A 22,274-nucleotide genomic window follows, 5' to 3' on the forward strand; every position below is an offset into this window, starting at 1 on the left:
CATGGGGTCTCCATCTTGGAATGTGTCTGTGACACTCACATGCTCAGTGGGCTCTGAGCAGCTGTTGAGAAACTAAATTTAGGTTTTGTCACAAATTAATAAACAGAAAATGAGGTTGGCCTGTAATATACGCTGATGCTACAAGGCTGATTATTAAATTATGATGCTAGTTGCACTAGTTGCACATGGATTTGCCATGTAGTAATTATCTGTATTAATTACTAATCAGCCTTATATTGTGACATTTATATTCTATGTTTACTGTATATTGTGTTTTGGTCCCTAAACTCAATAAGTGACAGCAGCACAGAGCATGTGCAGTGAATCAGCATAAAAGAAGATGGGGAGCTACTGGGGCATTTTTGGAGACACAGATCTTCCCTGCTAAAGGGCTGTGGTTGCCTTGGGCTGGTACAGAAACCCAAAATATAATGTATAACATTTCTAGCCTACTTCTTTAGTCAAGCTTTAGTTCTCCTTTAAGAAAAAAATATAGCGCAAAGTTTATTTTGTTTAACAAAAACATCACTAAGTTACAGAAAAATAATGTCAATATCAAGTATGTGAAACATATATGTCAGTCTCATTATTAAACCAATAAAATGCAAGCAAACTTATTACCAAATAACAAATCGGGTCTTTTTCTATCTTCTCACTGTTTTAGAATAAACAAAAAATAAACAACCTTTCCCCAAAGGGCTGCTGTTAAACAATACAACTTCGTAATTGGAATTTCTTACAAATAGTTGAAAAACAGTACATACTCATCTAATGTAAACTCCTGCTTCCCAGTATACTTGTTTACATCTTTACACTGCAATCAATATGAAGTTACACAACTTTAAATCGTTCCACTACAGTATAAGGCAATGTGGTTCTCCTGCAGAAGCACTTACCCAGAGTATCACAAGAGATTATAATAAACGGGGGTGCTTATATTTTTATCACATTCTTTCAGTTTAAGAATGATTTCAATATGATTCAATAAATATTTTTGTATTTTAATAATTTGTTGGATGTTAATGAGGGAATATTAGGCCTATTGTAATGATGGGTTTGGTGTAGGTCAATGACAAAATTAAAGATTTGTTGCCCACAAGATATTGCCACTCCCGCAGGTGACAGTAAACAAAGATCCTTTTAATTCAGAGGAATGGAGGTCTTCACACTTTCTTGCGAACTTTAGGATGGATTGAGCTATCTGAAAAATCAAAATGCCATGTCCTCTGAGCACAATTCATCTCTAATGTACTGTATGTGGGTGCATTAGTGCACATGACATTTGTAGCTTACACATCTGGGAAGGTACCATTAACATTTGGAGCATTATGAAAGAAAAAATATGACAAAGGAGACCCCAAACTGTTGAGCAGCTAAAATCCTAAAATCAGGCAAGAATGGGACAATATTTGACTTTTAAAAAAGCAGCAACTGGTCTCCTCAGTTCCTACATGGTTACACAGTGTTATTAAAAGAAGAGGTGATGCATTATAGAGAGAAACATGCCTCTGTCCAGCATGAAACATGTTGATGGCATCAAATTGAAAACAAACATATATTTTTCAGACATCGCCATAGTCCTCTAGAGTGAAATTCCATAAAAACAATATATAGCTTACAGATGCAGCCAATTAAAAAATGTCAGTCTCTTAGATTATTTCTTGCCGACCCCTTCACAGTCTCTCAACTGTATATATGTCCAAAATCAAGCGTATATATACTCCCAAAGGGATATGTATAAGAAGAGATCAGCGCCTGTGGCAACAGAAATTAAAAACAAGCATAGCGTAATCCGTTCATAATATGGGATATTACCCCTTGCATACACTAGATGTTAAATAGGTGTATTCTCCCCTTTTCCCTTCAGGTGACTGTTAATGGGGGGATAAATTAGCGATAGAGGTGAAGAAAAGACGATGCCTTTCCTATAAACCGCAGTATATTCCAGGGGTGAAGCGCCTCCACCTTCTATGTAAAATGCCTACTTGCAAACCACTGCTGTGGTGTTATGCATACAACGAGAAGCCCTTTCTGGTCCCTCCTTCAGGGTTTGCCGCTCCTTCCAAGTCCCAAGCCAGGAATAAAACCAGTGATAGTGTAATACCGTTTTTTATTAAAAACGAATTAAAAACAATTAAAAAATTTTACACTCACATTTACCCTGGCGGGTTTTCGGCATTCAGTCCAATAAAAAGTTTGTATGGGGTCCCAAGGGGTAGTCCTGTTAACTCACTCCAGACTCCCTCGAGGTGCCTTGCTTCTGGGCTGTTGTGTCCCCCAAACTGTGCCTAACGCGTTTCGCTGTGTGTTATCAGCTTCCTCAGAGGTGTCAATTCCACCACTCTCCATTCATTACTTGGAAATTTTTAAAGAGTATTTATCAATGGGTGAAAGCGAAAGTTCATCCTTTGATAAATATGCCTTTCAAGATCCCATAGAAATGAATGGAGAGTGGCTGAATTTCACTCTAGAGGACTGTGGCGATCTCTAACTTCACTTTTTGATAAATATACCCCATAGACTCCATTTTATCCCATAATACAAATTTTGAAAATGATTTCCTTTTTCTCTGTAATTATACAACAGTATCTTGTACTTCATTCAAACTAAGACATAATTAATTTTTATTAGGCGCAAAACCAGCCTATTGGATTTATTAAATATTGAAATTATTTTTTAGTAGACTTAAGGTATAAAGATCCAAATTACAGAAAGATCTGTTATCCGGAAAACCCCAGGTCCCGAGCATTCTGGATATCAGGTCCCATATCTGTATTACAAATTTACCAGCACAATGCAGGTAAATTTGTAATGCTGGCCTCATCCTTGGCAGATGTTTTACCAGCTAACCCTATATGCAAGTTTAGTAACTTATATGAAGTCACATCATGCTGCTGTTCTACCAGGTACTAACCAGTTACCTACCTGTAGTTCAGCTCACATGTATCTTACTTTATATGTATATGTGCATGATATTGTTTAGTATACCTAAATGCACTTTGTAGTAGTTGCTATGATATGCTGTATCTCATATCAGTTAGTTAAGTACTATCAATTTCTATGATTTCAGTGATCTAAAGATTCACTGCAGTGCACCTCAGAGTATGTCCACCGGCACTCATGCAGGGTATAGACTCTCCACTACACCATACCACCAAGCAATAAGATGGTGATAAGTCTCAAGTGCACAAAGGTGACAACACAGAGTTTCAGAAATGCCCATGTCATCCAAGAACCCAAAGTTATGTGTCACCCTGCAACTCAATCTTCTATTTTAAAAGTGATATGTTATGAACGAGCCAAAAATTGATTACACATCAACTTCTCATTATTACACTCCACCACATACCTATCCTAGTGTTAACAAGGCCACAATGGACTTTGGCAAGTTCTTTGCATGACATGAGTCAGTCACCAAAAGAATTGTAGATTTTATCAACCACCCTGAAGGCTACAGAGCTTGTTGATCATCCTTTTAAAATACTATTAGAGACTTACATCTATCATACGGTGAGGCAATAGACCTCAGTTTTGATCAAATATCTATAAAGCAAGTCTGCAGAGCATGATACAAGAATCAGGGTGATCAACATAAACCACTCAGAGAGTGGTCTCAAAATGATAAATGTTAAATACTATGACACTTTTCAAAAGAATAATGGTTTTCCTAAAATATTTAAAGGGGATCTATCGCGAAAATCAAATTCTCCTAATGGGCAGTTGAGGTGGAAATAATAAAATCTTCAAATATATTTCTTTAGCAGAGGTAAAATGAAATATTAATAAATGCAATTAGAGTTCTTTCTCTGAGAGACAGTTCAAGCTACTGCTGAATGGGAGTGGCTACTCACTAGCTATGATGTCACTTAGCAACTATCAAAGTCCCACCCTCCTCCTTGCTGAATAACATCCTCACACCAACTGCTACTCTGGAAGCTCCTTGTCAGAAAAGTAAGGCTGTCAGGTCTGCACATTCTCTCAGTCAAGTACAGACGAAAGATTGCTAAATATTGATACTGATGTTTATACAATGTTTGAGGGAGTTTGGCTTTTTTTTGGATAAATAATTTTTCTATGTATGTTTGTATAATTTTCATTAATACAGTGCTACTTATGTTCACTTCACTGTACAGCAGAACAATAAATTAATAGAATAAACAGGTCATTACATTAATAAATTTAAATAAATTCAAAGTACAAGTAGTAAGAGCTTAGTGTCAAAGAGACAAAAGTGTCATTCCCCATTGATCTTACAATCTGAGTGTAGATCTACTATCTCTGTGTTGAACCCTGCCTGGTATCAATTTATTTGACTATTTCTTTTTCCACAAATATTGCTTAGGCAGTAATGTATCAATTTTTCTTTATGTAGTGCTTGGCTACAGATATTATAATCTGGGATCTTTTCTTCACAAGATAAATTATTGCAATTTGCCTCAATTATCTAACCCAATTTCTTACATACAAGTATAAAACACCCTAAATTGCACCCTAATATACCAGTGGTCTACTGAACATCCAACAAGCATAGATTTTCTTGGCTGCTAACTCACCTTCTGGGAACAAACCCCCTTATATGTGTATTATATGTTGTAAGACTACCTAACTGTACAAAGAGGCCAGAAAGCCATATATTTTTGGAAAGTGCAAATTCAAATGAATCCAACAGGGATAAATATGTCTTGCTACTCCAAACTGCTAAGTGTGCTAAAAAAACACCTAATAAATAAAAATGCAAGGCTACAAGTCCAATAAAATCACAATAATCAAATTAAATTGTGCAAATCATTAAAAAGCTAAAATACAGCCTGGTTAACCCTTTCACTGCCAGCTAATTTGCCTAATTTGGTGCTTTTATTGCCAGCCCATTTTTGGACATTTTACGTTCACTTTAGGGGCTTTTCCTGGGAGGGTCTTTTAGTTTACCCAGGAAAACAATATATTGGTTTTTTTTGGACAACCGAAGATTTCAAAATATGCTAGAATTTGTATTTGATTTTTTCCCCATAATATAAACACATGTATCAGAAACATAATTTATTTTATGCACAAGAACACAACAACACAAAAATTGGTCAGCACTCACCCAAACCTCAGTTTGACAAACAGGTGCACGTGCAGAGTTGTCCACTGCAACTGGTTGAATATATCAATAGCAAAATCACAGCACCATCCAAATCTTGATAAATGATAAAAGCCTTTATTGGATTCCTGGCTCAAATCTCAAACAAACGACATTTCAGGCCTGCATGGCCTTTTTTCCTTTTTTCAAGTTGAAAAAAGGCCATGCAGGCCTGAAACGTCGTTTGTTTGGGATTTGAGCCAGGAATCCAATAAAGGCTTTTATTATTTAACAAGATTTGGATGGTGCTGTGATTTTGCTATTGATATGCACAAGAACACAACAGATTTGGAAAGTTATATGTCTCCTGAACGTACCAATACCAAATATATATACTGTAGTTTTATGGAGATTTCTCACTTATATAGGTCAAAATCTCCAGGCAGTACACTACCAAATTTTCAAAGCACCACTCCACAAAATTGCATACTTTTCAAGGCCAAACATTCCACTAACAGTAGGTTTACCATAGAAAAGTACACATTATTGGAAAGAAGAGAGTCTGATGAATCAAAAATTGGTAAATATATATTTGTACTCCAAACTATCAAGTTGCAATTCTTTCCTAAAGTTATAATTTTTTATAAAAAAAAAGTTATTTTTTAAAAAAAAAAAAAAATTACCTCAAAGCTAGCAGCTTGAAGCATCTTTTTTCACAAATACTATTAGGTACAGAGATAAATAACCCTAAATATAAAGGCATGTGGTCAGCTGAATAGTTTTATGTATAATGTTTTGGTTTACCCAAGTATGTGGCATGTAGGGGCCCCAAAATAAAGACACCTCATTCAAATTATCAGTTCTGTAATTCCAGATACTGCTAAATCAATACATTTACAGTAAAGGGGGCAAAGGTAGAAAGAAGTGCGTTCAACCCTGAAAACCATATATTTTTGGAAAGTACATATTCTGACGAATACATATTTGCTAAAAACGTCTTTCTACTCCAAACTATCAAACTGCAAAGCTACGCTAAATAAAATGTGCCGGACAACAACGCAAGCATAAAACTGCAATAAAATCACATTAATCAAATACAATCAAACAAAATAATCCAACAACGTGGTCAGAATTCTTGATCCAATAGTCACGCTGTGAATCTACAGTTTTCAGGAGAAAAACAAGAGGCAAAATGATAAAATGAAAAGCTGTAAGAAAAAAAAAGTATGTGTGCATTTGTGTATGCATGTGTGTATACTTCTTAAAGATGTGCATATATCATAGAGAAGAAAGGAATAAACAGCTTCAGGCAGTACTTAATAAACTGCAAGTGTTCATTTATTAGCAGTGTGCAACACTACATGTTTCGGGTACAAACCCTTTTTCAAGTGTGTCAAAAAGATGTGCGCATGTGTGTATATGTGAGCGTGTAAATTTGTGCAAAAGCATGTAAAAAAAAGTCAGAAATGAAAAAACCTTAATAAAATGCGTATTGTGTGAGTGTCACACAGGCCTGGACTGGGAGTCAAAATAGGCCCTGCCATTCCAAGTACACAGAGGCCCAAACAGCCCCTACCAGCCCAAACAGCCTCCTACCAGCCCACTAAATGGTAATTTTTTATGGAACCATACAGCAGCCCCTCTGGCATTTGCCAGAACCCACAGATTGCCAGTCCAGGCCTGTGTGTGTGTACATGCATGTATGTGTGTGTGTAAATGTCTGTATAAGTGTACAAAAAAGGCTACTTACCATTATGAAGTCTGTGAGGGTCCTTGGCAGCCATGGGGAGTCCTTAACCTCAGAGTCCACGCAGCAGGAAATCAAGAGTGCAGGAGCATGCTGGCTAGAAGGGGCAGATGCAGCGCAGACATACGCCTGCCTTTAGAAACCAGGTCGTCACAGGACCCACGTGGCCTCCCCTCCACTCCCCCTGCTTGTTGCCTAGGGTTTGGGAGTGTTTCTGAGCCCTCTGCATTGGCGGCAAGCATCACTAGTGCAGAGAGGAGCCCTTTCCTGCCAAGACCGTAAATACTATTGGGGGAATGTAATAAAAGTCGTTAATGGAAAAAAATATTCGCTATGTGAAAAGTTATGCCTCTGTGCAAACAATTTTGCCTTTGTGCAACTTTAATATAGCTTTTGCAAACCCGGAAACTGTTTAGCGACTATTTCCGACAAACCAAGAAGGTTTGCGAATTTTATAGTTAGCGCCAATGTGCAGTGAATGTAATAAAACTTCTACTGAGAAAGTCGTTATGTTTGCTCCAAAAGATTACGACACCTTCAAGCACTTCTTAAAAATGGGCAATGCACAATTAAAATTTGCAATATAATAACAGTTTAAGGAAGAGAATTAAATTGCGAAATGAGACTTTTCATTCTTATTTTTGCTAATTGTTTTGCTCTTTGTGACTTTTATTACATTCCCCTATGTGTTTGGTAGTTGAGGCTTTTTCCTGCAAAAATGTAGTACCTAAGTTTTTGGCAAGTAAAGGGTTAAAGGCCAAATTACCAGTAGTCACTCTGCAAAATGACATTTTTAAGTGAAAAACAAAGGACAATAATTATAAGATTAATACATTTTTTTTAAAAAGTCTGTGTGGGTCACTTGGTATTTTTTGTAGGAGGGGGCTGCTTGCATGCTGGAGGGTCTTTGAGGCAGGAAGTATGGGGATAGGAGTGGGTGGGGGCTGTAGGACATGTGCTCTTGGGTCAGTTCAGCCTAGGGTTGCCACCTGGCCGGTATTTTACCGGCCTGGCCGGTAAAAATGATGGTTGATCCCAATGTTATTAATAAAAATTTTTATTAATAACATTTTTTTTCCATAAAAGATGGCAACCCTAGTTCAGCCCAATGATGTAAGTGGTTTCAAAGCCCCCCTTATAGATTGATACAAAACTATTGATCTCCCCTGACCCAGCACCCCCCCCCAGCATCAGTAGTTTTTTTTAACATTGACAGCTTCTGTATAACACAAAATTGATCTTTTGTTTCACCCCCCTCTTTCCAGATAAACACGAGGAATGCTGCTGAATAAAACTCTCCCCCACTGCGCCCCCCCTGCCCAGCCAGCATCTGTAGTTTCACTATGAAAACTCTCTTTCCTTATTTCAACTCCCCTCTCCTCCCCAGAAAGACTTTTCCTCCCCGCCGCACATTCGTTTCTATGTGAGCAACTGAGCATGCGTGTTATTCAATGTGCTGCTGCTGTTTGATTCTCTTCTTATCCAATCGTGCAAACTTAGTGCTCAGTTAAAATATTACAGTTATCATAGTGATACCATTCCTAGCTGCTATTATTCTATCTGCTTCTGGGCTGCTCTGAGGTCGGGTCGGATTTTTAATATTTTAAGGTTATCAAAAACAAAGGAAATTAAGTTACCCTTTTAATGGAACTACAGGTAGCGAAATCTGAAGGGGACTTACCAGGACTTGTATTTCTTAAACCAGCCAGAGGTGTTAACCCCAAAGTTCAAAAATTACCAAAAAACTTGCAAAAGTAGTGAATGACACACCGGTCTTAATTCAAAAGGGTGCAAAATGTCCTATTTCCTTTCTTTAGGCCAGGGCCAGATGGGGAAGAAATCAACCTACGGGAATCCACAGGCTGATTTCAGCCTCCGGCCGCTAGCCGAATCTTTTTGACTGCTCATGTCCTCAAGTCTTGTGTCGGCTGCTGTGCGAAAAGACTCGGTCTCACATTTCTTTGCAGAATTCTACTAAGTCTGTTTGTGCAGGAGTCGACACAAGTGAGCAGACAAGATTTGGCTAGTGGTTGAGGGCTGAAATCAGCCTAATTTCTGCCCCATCTGGCCCTAGCAGCAGTAACAGTTCAAAAAACAAATGTTTCTTCTACCCATAGATCTTCTGACATCTCTCATGAAGAGATAAGGAACAAAGACCCTGGCAAGCACTGTCCCCTACGCTTGAACCTTTAGAGAAATGTCCAAAGAGGACAACCTTCCTAAAGAAAAATAGCACCAAGTGCTACTTATCAACACTTCTCTTTGCCAAGGACTCTAAGATAAGTGTAAAGTGCACAGAATATGACAACACACATCAAAACACAGCTTAACACTCTGGGCCAGCCCCAAGTTTACGTTGGAGAAAAGGCACTTAAAGGAAAACTATACCCCCAAAATAAATACTTAAGCAACAGACAATATTAAGTGGCATATCAAATAATCTTACCAAACTGGTATATATATTTAAGTAAATATTGCCCTTTTACATCTCTTGCCTTGCTGCCTCAGAGATTACCTGACCAGAAATACTACAACTCTAACTGTAACAGGAAGAAGTGTTGAAGCAAAAGACACAACTCTGTCTGTTAATTGGCTCATGTGACCTAACATGTATGGTTTGTTTGGTATGTTTGTGAGCACAGTGAATCGTACGATCCCAGGGGGCGGCCCTTATTTTTTAAAATGGCAATTTTCTATTTATGATTACCCAATGGCACGTACTACTAAAAAAGTATATTATTATGAAAATGGTTTATTTACATGAAGCAGGGTTTTACATATGAGCTGTTTTATGCATTATCTTTTTATAGAGACCTACATTGTCTGGGGGGGTATAGTTTTCCTTTAAGAGGGGAAATTACTTTGTTTACTTTGTATAAATATAAAAGGGGCCTATACACTCTCAGATGTTTTATTCACCAGTAGGTCTTTTAAACAAACATAAGAGCATCCATTCCTATCTAAAGAAAGGAAGTGCCACCTTGAGATATGGAAAGATTTTTTTATAGTAAGGACTGTAAAGTTGCAAAACTGTCTCCTTAAGGCTGTTGTATTGGAAAATTAATTTATTAGTTTCAAGAAAAGGAAGGTAGCCTCTTTAGAAAGCAAGTAAATGCCAATTTACTGAAATTAACTTTAGTACTAAATTAATCCAGAGACTGGTTCGATTGACCTCTTGGGGTTTGGGAACAGGTCTGAGCAGGTTTATGTGTAGCACAATCATTCTAAACCTGAGCATGCTTATTGGGACCATATATATATGTTAATTACATTCAGAATATTTAGTTTGATACACATATAATGCACCCCATCAGGGAGTAATTATTTTCTCAATACTACTAAACTACTAAACATGATATCGAATTTATATACTTACCTCTACATGTCAGGGGAAGAGACCAGCCATTCAAAGTACATATCCTAGATTCATTTGGTTTGTCGAGAGAATATCCCCTTTTACATTCCACTTCAACGATGTCGCCTAATTTGTATGCATTTTTCTTGTTCGTAATAAAACCATTGGCCACATAATCAGCCTGGCAAGTTATTTCTTAATCAGAAAAAAATATGAAATTTAGATAAGAATTACATTAAACATTGTACTTACATTATGAGAACATTGTGTTAAAAATCAGCAAATAAGTAAATGCCCACTTGAATGGATTCTAAATGATTTGGAAAGCAGTATTTGCCCTCAATTTATTTTACTTTTATCAAATGGTCCAAAAAACTAAACACTTCTCCGGCCTATGGAGCTTTTTAAAGAATATAAGAAGAAATCAGCAGAAGACCACTTCTGGCCAAGTCTTCCTCTGTATATGTTCTTTTTGCCTTTAATTTCTATTTACAATAAAATCTCATCTTTAGTTAACAGACTCTGCTCTGTCCTCTAGCTGTCTGATCCTATCCTAACCGCCTCTTCTGAGCTCAGTGCTCTGTCCCAGCAGAACTTTTTATGAAAGTATATTGTGTCTGTGTAACCTGCATTCATAAACTTTAGCATACATGTCTCAATGTTACTATTTGTTTTAGGAAAATGTGATGATGCTGGCAGATGGAGTGGGTATTTGCAGTACAAATGATGTGGTTTGGATGGGAAAGATATGTACAATGAGTGAATAGAATTACATGTTTGAGTGTGATTATACATATGAGTGAGTGGTATTAAACTTGTATGAGTGAGTGGGATTACATGTATGAGTAGGATTATAAATGTATGAGTGGGTGAGTATAATCCCACTCACTCACATGTATAATCCAACACATGCATGTAATCCCATTCATATTCATAATCCCACTCACTCATATTCATAATCCCATGCACTCATATGCATAATCCCACTCATACATATAATCCCACTCACTCATATGCATAATACAACTAATACTCATAATCCCAATCACTCATACTCATAATCCAACTCACTCATACTCATAATCAGGTACATATGGGTGAGTGAAATTATGCATATGAGTGAGTGGGATTATGAGTATAAATGGGATTATGCATATGGGTGAGTGGTATTATGAGTATGAGTGAGTGGGATTATGAGTAGGAGTGGCATTATGAGTATGAGTGGCATTATGCATATGAGTGAGTGGGATTACGAGTGACCTCCCTTCCTCTGATGCAGTTTGTTTCTTTATGTTGTTGTGTGGACACCAATGGATGCATCTGACCCTTGTTTGCAGATCTTCCTTAGAACAGAATTGTCAGTACTTGTACATGTATGAGTGAGTGGGATTACATGTATGAGTGAGTGGAAATACATGTATGAGTGGGATTATACATGTAGGAGTGAGTAGGATTACTCATACTTGCTAATAAAGTTACATTACAAAAAAACTTCTGAGCAAGGTCATCAGGCATGGCTGGATTTGCAAATATAAATGATGATGTAGCCAATAGAAAATGGCCGCCTGGTTGAAGCAGATCTTGCATTCAGGAAAATGCTACGGTGCAGGCTAACAAAGGGGAAAAATACAAAGACAATGATGCATTTGGTGTGGGGAATATGTGCCCAATCTATGTGCCCAAGACATGGTAAGGGTTTATAGGGTTTACATGTCCTTAAAAGACTCCCACCTTCCTCTCAGTAGAAATCCATACTGATGTAATGACAAAGCCACTACCAAGGTGTAAGTCTGCAGATATCAGATCTAAAGCTGCAGCTTTCTGATAAATTATTTTTAGGTGGAGATATAGGAGTAATGTTAACTACTTGTATGTGATATAATTACTCTCTATTAAAATATTCTATTTTGTCAGTGTTATTTATTATTATGCTATATAATACAGTTACGATCCTTAGGAGTGAAGTTCAGTGTAACTGTAACATAATGGGCATTCTAGAAAGAAGGATAAGTAGCTGTTGCTTTAATGAGGGATGGAATTAAGTAATGAAAAACCACAGAGGTTTATATGTATTAAGCTAGAGCTAGAAAAGACAACCCTCTTTTCTGTGGCTCCTCTAATAGTTAAAAATAAATATAGATAGATAGATAGATAGATAGATAGATAGATCGATAGATAGATATGTAAGGGGTTGTAAAGCGATGGAGAGTGTTGTGTGAGTGGAATGTTATCTTTTTGAGTGACAAAAATGTGCATGTATGTAAAATGTATGTGTGTTTAAAATTGTTGGGTGTAATTTGTGTTTTATAATGGCATTGGAGTTGGCTTGGTGTGAATTTTACCAGTAATGCCTCTGAAAAGTTGCTGATGTTAAGCAACTAACTGTTTTTTTGTCTGGTTAAAAAGACTGTTATTCTAGTTTTATGGATGTCACTCAGTCGGGTGACATCCATAAACGGAACACCCGTTTTGAGTTGCCCAATCGGGGTGACTAGACTCAGTTTCGCTACTGCCAATCCCTAGTGGGCTGTACTTTAATTCTCATTTGAAAATTGTGTGTTGATTATATTAATCGGAACACCCGTTTTGAGTCTTATAAGAATACTAAGGCTTTTTGATTTTTGTTATAAAGAGTTTATAGCAACACATATTTTTGTCCTGACGTTATTTAATCTGTATGTTGTTGTGATTGTTGGAATGCACGAGGACGTGCCAAATTTAAGTGGGCAGAGTGTAAGGGGTTGTAAAGCAATGAGAGTGTTATCGGAGTGGATTGTTATCTTTTTGAGTGACAAAAATGTGCATGTATGTAAAATGTATGTGTGTAAAATTGTTGGGTGTAATTTGTGTAAATCACCTAGCCCTAGATGGCAGTAGAGTTTTAGTTGATTTTAAGTGTAATTTCTACCCCGGCCACCAGAGGCAACTGTAAGACACAGAAGGGCTATTAAAGGAGGACACTCCCCAAGGTGAGCTGTCTTGATGGGAGGGCGTGGCCAAAGGAACATGTCTTGGCTGGGTAAGTGGAGACCCACAACGGTAGATAGGAGGAGATAGAACAGGGAAGATCTTAAGTGAGCACTAGGTGCACAAGATGGTGAGGATATTTAGCAAGGGCAGTTGTGGTCCCATCAAGGAGGAAAGTGGAATTAGTTTCCTACAGGCACACCGTAAGTGAGGGAACCAGTGACAGTTTAGGACTAGGTAGGAAGGACACCAAGAGTACAGGCCAGGACTTGGATAAAAAGGGCCTAACCTGGAAGAGTGGAGGGTTATCACCCTGGAGGTATCGGGCCACTATTGGAGAGTGGGGGGATACGGGTGGAGTATATACCACTAGGCTGTTACGTGGAATCCAAGGTCCTCAGGAAGGTGTGCCTACTGAAGAGAAACTGGAAAGAAGGAAAGTTGTGTGACTAATGTGTCGCAAGAAGTAACTGCTGATGTATGTACGTGTGCCTGATGGAAAACCTCTGGTGTGACTGAGAATAAAAATCTTCTGTTTTAATATTATCCTTCGTGTTTCGTGTGGTAACACTTGGGTTTACTTTCCCTTTAAAATCTGGAAGCCCCTCCCATATTATATATATATATATATATATATATATTGTTTGGACTATATTGACACACAGACTTGTGAGGATTGCACCCAGGCATTGATTGACCTGAATTTTCGTGAGTGGTATATATATATATATTCTTCAGCATTTACCCAGACTGGACATTGCAGTAATTCTTGCAAAGAATTCATTTAGCTCATTAAGTTCATGCAGTCTGTACTAACCATGACAAACAGGCTCCGGGGACCATCCATTTTTAGTACATGCTGGATCTACGCTCCTATCTTTCTTGAATTTCTCATCACAAATGTAAAGTAATTTATCGTCTAGATAGTAGATTTCTTTTGGCGCATTTATTCTTCCATTAGCAAGTTCAGGCACATTGCATTTTATTTCTGTAGGAAAACAGTACACATTACAGGCATTAATAGGTTTTAAAATACTGTTACATGGTAACAGGCAAGGTAAAGGTTTATAAAGGAGGATAATTCACACCAGAGATTTTTTTTTATGTAAAGTGCAGGCTATTCTCCACCACTCAGAATAGGAGTATGCATGGGTGGCTGCACATCTAATTCTTGAAATCCACTCTGCAAAATTTAAAGGGGATGACTTGTCCAGTTCCAGAAGCCCTTTAGGTAACCAATCCACATATCTCTATTTCTTACCTTCACATTTTGGAGCCAAAGCACTCCAGTCTCCCTCTGATGTGCAGAAAATCTCACCAGTCCTATCTAGCTTAAATTTAGGATTCTTACACTGAAAACGCATTACTTTTCCAACAGTGTATTCGTCATCATAAGAAGACACTATTTCCACACCCTCTGCAAGTTCCACAGGAGGGCAATTCTTAACTGAAAGAAAATAAGAGAGATATGTAATTCATATATAAATGAGGTTGGATCAGCAAAACATTAAAATGGAGAAAGTATCACTGGAAAACAGCTGTACTGTGAATGCTATAAACTTAATAAACCAGATATGGCACACTGATTTTCTTTCGCCTCTTTTCATGAAATCCCCCTATGAAATGAAAACTAGCAGCTTGTTAGTAAAATAACGTTTAAACTAAGGGATAGGATGGAGCACACTGGTCGCAGACTCTGCTGCAAAATACTTTATTGATCACAACATGTTTCGGCTCGACATGGATCCTTTATCAAGTGACACACTTGATAAAGGATCCATGTCGATCCGAAACATGTTGTGACCAATAAAGTATTTTGTTGCAGAGTCTGCGACCTGTGTGCTCCATCCTATTCCTTAGTTTGAAAGTATCATATCGGTCTGGCTGGTGTGGCCTCAGCAAGGAAAGAGAAAACTAACACAAGGGGCTGTGGTTTGAGTAAAATAATGTTCACCTTTGCCCAGCCATGCCCTATAGCAAATTCACACTAACATTTGAATACAACACATGCATGCAATGTAACCAAATTTCTTGACTTCTAGAATTCATAGTGGAATATGGTTGCAGTAAAATGTAACTTTGCTTACTTTCTTCTTTACAAGTTTAGCATAGCATTCAACTGCTAGGGGAAGAAATAACAGAGATAGACTACTTCCACAAATGGACATAAGACAAGATTAACTTGGATAAAATGTGCTGAAATCTTTTGAGGAGAGTTCTTTTTTTCTTTGCTGACCTACATTCAAAGTATAAGTAGGCCGTTAATGATGCTTCCAGATTTGAAATATTAGTTAAATACACTTTATTTTTATAGACTACTGTTGCTCATCTTTTTGGAATGAATGTATTTGCATGGCATTTGTTTATATACAAAACCTGTGAATTTTCCATAACCATCTTAGGAGGATTAGGAAATATTCAACATTAACTGCATATGATGGTATCTCTTTAGAAGTTTAAAAATAGTTGAACAGACCTGGTCCTCAACCTTAATGGGGTTAAACTAGATCATGTCCAGTAAAACATTCATTGTGTTTATTAAAAAAACGGATGCCGGCATAAAAAACGAGTTGCTGGCGCCATTTTGTGAATTTCGCTGTAAACAGTGTACAAAGCGCAATTTTTGGACGCTAATCATCATGTTTCTTTCCAGCAATGTAACCCATGCTGTGCTTGCAGTTGAAATCAATCCACAAGTGTTCATTTGGGTTGAGGTCAAGGCTCTGGGCACACAGTTCTTTCCATTTCAAAACAATCCTGTATTGACTTCCCTTATGTCTAGGTACATTTTAACAAAAAGGGAAAGTTGTGCTCACCACTAATTTTTAAACCGGGGGAGGGGGGGTTGTGTATATGGGCTAAATAAAATAACTTTTTGCTCCATTGCTATCAATGGGTGTGCTATTAGATTTTAATAAATTGCATTACTGACCACTCTGCAGGTGAGTGGTCTTCTGGATTATCCAACACTTCCAGATGTTTTCAGAATTGAATTGCTGTATTCTTCAAAAACCAAGGTTTATGGAGGGGTTTATATAGTGTAGTATTTTTACAATTCGAAATTACACCCTTAGTGCTCGCTATATCTTTCAATAATTAGTGCATTGACTAAATAGTTTTCAACCTTCTTAATGGTGAAAATATATTACATTAAACATAGCATCACATGAATCAATGCAATACACCTCAAAAACATAAATGTGAAATGGTTAACTCAAGGTAACGTGGTTCTGTGGACATATACTTGTACATGCAGTGATTCCCACAGTGTAAACACGTAACTTAGGGAGATAGTGGTATAGCAACCAACCGCTGGAATCCTAATGTTCTCTCAGTGGTATATTATTACTCACAAGATGTGAGTCAAGGCAAGCTTAAAATGGCTTGGAATAGAGAGGGTGAAGAAAGATTGGAGAAGAGGGGATTTGATTAATAAAACATTACAGAGAGAAAGCTGGTGGATATATAATCCCTGTTTCCGCTAGGCTTAAACGTTGATTTTAACCTAAGGGCATTTTTAGAATAATGTGACATTGTCAGAAGTACGATGTAACACTTTTTATTGTACCAGTATCTTTTTTTACTTTTTAAAATGATATTTTGGATGTAGAAATAGTTGTATGTAACGGTTTGATAGGAAACTTCAGTGGTAAAGCAAAAATGTTCAGGACTGATAAAGGTGATCAAGGACTTGTTGAATAACCGTGGGAATAAAGCAGTGACGAGCAGGAGAAGACGTCATCACTATAGGAAGAAGCCATTCGGTGAAATGCGTCAGCGAGGATGACTACGCTCTGAAGTTGCGGAAGCGCACCATGGATATGCGCATTCGATTCTGATTCTGAGGGATATATGGAACGCACACAGCACTTTTAAATGCAGTTTCGCAGAGAATGTTTGTGAGTTTGATTTTAGATATTTATTAAAGTTGATAAAAGCGTTTCTATATCAATGCCTGCCTTGACTCGCATCTTGTGAGTATAATATACCACTGGGAACATTAGGATTCCAGCGGTTGGATGCTATACCACTATCTCCCTAAGTTATGTGTTTACACTGTGGGAATCACTGCATGTAGAAGTATACTGTATGTCCACAGAACCACGTTACCTTGAATTAACCATTTCACATTTATGTTTTTGAGGTTTATTGCATTGATTCACAAGATGCCTTGTTTAAAGTATTTTCACCATTAAGGCTCTTACTCATTGGCGTTCTGACCTGCGCTCCCCTGCGTTCCATTTTTTGGCGTTCAGCCGCAGGGGAGCGCAGGAATAGACGCATGTCATTATTTCAAATGGGGCTGTACTCACTCAGGCACGTGTAGGCGCCGAATGCAGGAAAAATGCAGCATGTTGCGTCTCAACCTGCGTTCGGCGCCTACACGAGCCTGAGTGAGTACAGCCCCATTTGAAATAATGACATGCGTCTATTCCTGCGCTCCCCTGCGGCTGAACGCCAAAAAACGGAACGCAGGGGAGCGCAGGTCAGAACGCCAGTGAGTAAGAGCCCTTAAGAAGGTTGAAAACTATTTAGTCAATGCACTAATGATTGATAGACATAGGGAGCACTAAGGGTGTCATTTCGAATTGTAAAAATACTACACTATATAAACTTTCTGTTATCTCCCCCTCGATAAACCTTGGTTTTTGAGGAATACAGCCATTCGATTCTGAAGAGTGTCTTTTGTACGGGCAGAGGAGAGCCTACATAATTGCTGGACTTGGGGATACCACAGCTCTGGGGATTCAAATTTATATTTGGACTTCCAGATATGTGATATATCCAGAGGGTTGAGCTCTCCATCATCATGCATCCAGATCTGCTCATCCAAGCAAAATCTGTGTTCTCTTATTACTGATGCTGCAGGATCACTTTGTTCTGCAGCAGCAAAGGCACGGCCAAAGCAAAGGCATGGATGCACCTGGGTATCTTAGTTTAAATATAATAATAATTACCTTCACAGTTAGGAAGAAAGTTGCTCCATCCATTAGCAGTACATGTTCGGGTACTTACTTTGCTAAGCATTTGATATCTATTCAAAAAATAGAAGAAAGTTATTGAAGAGCTTCAAACAACCTACACAACCATGCTAGTTATTATAATCTTGTGATAAGAGATACAGTTACTTTATTTTTGTATAAGGAGAATAAGGATATTAGAAGTCACAGAGGAGCTCCCCAAGCATACTAAAACACAAGACTCATGATGATATTATAAAAATATAAGCTATAAGAAAATCAGCAAGGAATTCTAATATAATATAAGATAATCAAAATGCAGACTTCATAGATAATACAGAGTCTTGGAGCCAACACCTATTAAGATGATATCTTGCTTTCAGGACACCCTTTGCTTGTGGAACTTACTTGCCCATTGTGTATCGAGCACTATCACTGTTTCTGGCACTACATGCATTGGCACACTGGAAGTGATTAAACTTGCACACACAATGTTTACAAAAAAAGCCTATGGGGCAAATCCCTAACCTGCAAAATTCGCCAGTGATGGCTTTGCACACATCACTACACTTCGCCAGGCAAAAATTCGCTCAGACAACGCCGAACTCTGGCGAATTTTCCCTAGCGTTACGTCAGCAATCAAAGCGAAGATGCGATAGTGTTTAATTATGCCTAGCGCAACTTCGTTAGAGGTCTTCGCTCAGGCTAATTTGCATATGGCGGGAAATTACAAAGTTTAATGGACGTATATGTTGCAGCAAATACATTATACTACACACGTCCAGGGAACCTTAATAAAGAAAATATAGTTGTTATAATGCCCTACACATGAGCCCACTGTATAGTTAATGTTCCATATGTTGGGGGAACCCGGTTACCCAAAAAACAGTTTTAAGGACTTTTGCAGGCTATCACTATCACTCTGAAAAATGGAAAAGATGCCAGCAGTTTCTGTAATTTAGAAAATTTTTCCACTAAAAATGTAGGAAGTCCTATGCACTCCATTGCACTTCACCTGGTTTGAGGTGGTGAAGGCAAGTCTGGCGAAAGAGGTAACGTTCAGTAAAATCCGCATCTTAGTGAATTTGCGGAGTTACGTCCTTTCACCAGAGAGAAAATTTACCTGGCATTAGAGTGCGACGCAACGCTAGCATCTATCTCCTTCGCTAGTGAAGTGACACCTGCGGCCGTTAGTAAATCAGCGAATTAACAAAATGAAATCACGCTGGCGAATCATCGCCAGCGTTAGTCACTTTGCCCTTTAGTAAATGTGCCCCTATGTGCATAAATTACCATTTTGGATGCTAATTTTTTTCCTGCATTGGTAAGCACTACTTTGGCGGTTTCCGCTATTCTGCTGGAATTCTAGAGAAACAATCTCTGCATTGTGGATAAGAAACATGCTAATTTGTACCACACCATTTCACTTTACACATTGTTATAAGTCAGTAAATGAGCTCTTATGTATCCTAACTAGCTACAAAAAATCTTCGAATTACACAATGCCGTCTCCCATAGAAGCTTGTAAACTTAAGACACGAGGTATGGAAGACTTTCTCTTCAACAGTTTGTGTATTGCTGTGACTCCTACCACCTCAACAGGTAGACAGTGCCACAAACGTTTCTCCTCACCTCTCCCTAACAAAGACTACTGTCTCGTCCTCTATCACTGCCAGAATGGCCACTGTATTTCCTGTTCCTCTTTATTTCCTTTTCAGTACCAACAACTTTCACAGTTTAACTTAGGAAGCACTGCCACCTAGTGGCCAAACTAATTCTATATTAACTATTTAACAATTCACATTTGGCTCCTTACATGCCATTTTATCCAAATAATCCAAAGTTTTAAAATTGATTTCTACATGATTTCCTAGTAGACTTTAGGTATGATCTGTTATCCAGAAAGCCCCAGGTTGCAAGCATTCTGAATAACAGGTCCCATACCTGTATCAGTTTCTTGGTGCATTGCTGGCTTTTGGATGTTTTTTTTTTTTCTGTCTATTTTACTCTCAAATCTGCAAGACAGATTATGGTACAGTATGTGACCCTAAACTGTTGTCCTAATTTTGTCTGGTCTCATTCCATTGTTTACTAGTTCTCTTGCTACTTAAGTTATGTTTCCATTATTTTCTTCTTGTTGAGTGTGCCCTAAACTACAGTATGTTACTGCTATAACATTAACATTTAGCACCCTCCTCTGGGTGGTGGTATGTTATAGGGTTAGGGCTTGGTGCTGTTCACATTCACATTCATGTTGTTCCTCTGTTTTTTGTCACAGTTACCTAAATATATATATATATATATATATATATATATATATATATATATATATATATATATATATATATATATATATATATATATATATATATATATATATATATATACAGTTCAAAATGGACCAGCACTCCACCAGTTTAGTCAAACAGATTTATTGACACATCACTCGTGTATTCCAACGTTTCGGCCCTCGTTGGGGCCTTTATCAAGGATAAGTGACAAAAGTGTGGTTTATATAGACAATTTCCTTTCAAAAACTGTGCCAAAATGACGCCATCAGCAATCTAACAGTGTTATTGGTGCAAAACATTCAATTAGTTGTGTTTGTAAAAACATATTGTGGTTTCTCCACTAGATGTCACTCTAAGACATAGCAATATATCAGCCTCTCTCTTCAATAACATGTTATCATAATCACCCCCTCTAGATCTTTGGGCAGAGGCCAAACACAGTCCAGCTTCTTTCCGCTGTATGCCAATCTAACAAATCCCCAAAAGATCTAGAGGGGTGATTATGATAACATGTTATTGAAGAGAGAGGCTTTCTGGATACATGAGCTGGACTGTGTAGTGCCCAGGGGATTAAATGGTCAATTGGCATTGAATTGCTTTCTGACTTGAATGAGAAGTTCCCTTAGTTACAATAGGCATTGACTAATTGTTACCCTAACAAAAATAGTCATGAATTTATTTGATTGTATATGTAAAGAATGTTTTTTTGATAGGTAAATGGAGACCTTTTTTTCATTTTAGGGTATCATATGGTGGATCTGCTGTCTCTTTGGAACAGAGTAAGCAAGGATTTTTTGTGTGTAACAAAGTATATTTTTTTATCTACATGTTTGTATCTTATATTTGTATCTAATTTTTACACTTAAACATATATAATTATGTATCTAAATTGTGACCAACACTTCTGGTTTTACAAAATACACTGATATATTGCTATGTCTTAGAGTGACATCTAGTGGAGAAACCACAATATGTTTTTACAAACACAACTAAGTGAATGTTTTGCACCAATAACACTGTCAGATTGCTGATGACTTCATTTTGGCGCCTTTTTTGAAAGGAAATTGTCTATATAAACCACACTTTTGTCACTTGCATTTTATCCTTGATAAAGGCCCCAATGAGGGCCAAAATGTTGGAATACACGAGTAATGAGTCAATAAATCTATTTGACTAAACTGCTGGAGTGCTGGTCCATTTTGAACTGTGGATATTATACTTTGACCGTGCACCCACCATTGACCAGTGTATGAGTGCAGGTACTTTTGGAATCTTTATATATATATTATTGATGGACACAATTATTTCATGATATGCAGAATTAGTCAGCCTATTTACTTATGCAGTAGCCGATCTGGAATGCCATAAAGCAGGGTTCCCCAACCTTTTCTACCCATGAGCTGCATTTAAATGTAAAATAAGTTGGAGAGCAACATAATCATGCAAGTTCCTAGGCGTATGAAATATAGAATGTTGTTGGCAATTGGTAGCCTCTATGTGGACTGGCAGCCTACAGGAGTCTCTGTACACATGGTTTTTGTACAACTAAAACTTGCCTACAAGCCATAAATTCAAAAATAAGCACCTGCTTTGAGACCACTGAGAGCAACATCCAAGGGGTCGGAGAGCAACATGTTTCTCACGAGCCACTGGTTGGGGATCACTGCCATAAAGTCTACAGTGATAAGCATACCTGGTGTGTATTTATACCTTCTACATGTGTGTTAAAGCTATTGATACAGTAGGTAGAAATAGACTTAAATAATTCCAGTGGTTGATTTTAAATTCTAAAGAACCATTTACAACAGATTGCAGAGCATTAAAATAGATAATATCAACTGACATTAAAAAGTGCACCTTTAAGAGTGAAAATGGGACCACTCTGCCTGCT

General features: G+C 37.7%; 1 protein-coding gene across 3 annotated transcripts in view; it reads right to left on the reverse strand.

The window, feature by feature from the left end:
• cfh.L (complement factor H L homeolog) overlaps positions 1–22,274 on the reverse strand; it is a 107,530-nt gene that overhangs the window by 76,461 nt on the left and 8,795 nt on the right. For all 3 annotated transcript variants that reach the window (XM_041590624.1, XM_018256441.2, XM_018256439.2), the window contains exons 4-7: positions 18,090–18,166; positions 14,393–14,578; positions 13,949–14,119; positions 10,186–10,359 (exon numbers count right to left, since the gene is read on the reverse strand). In XM_041590624.1, coding sequence (XP_041446558.1) covers positions 10,186–10,359; positions 13,949–14,119; positions 14,393–14,578; positions 18,090–18,166 — 608 coding nt within the window. The remainder of the gene's footprint in view (positions 1–10,185; positions 10,360–13,948; positions 14,120–14,392; positions 14,579–18,089; positions 18,167–22,274) is intronic.

This window comes from Xenopus laevis, chromosome 4L (genome assembly GCF_017654675.1).
Source record: "Xenopus laevis strain J_2021 chromosome 4L, Xenopus_laevis_v10.1, whole genome shotgun sequence".
NCBI classification, from domain to species: domain Eukaryota; kingdom Metazoa; phylum Chordata; class Amphibia; order Anura; family Pipidae; genus Xenopus; species Xenopus laevis.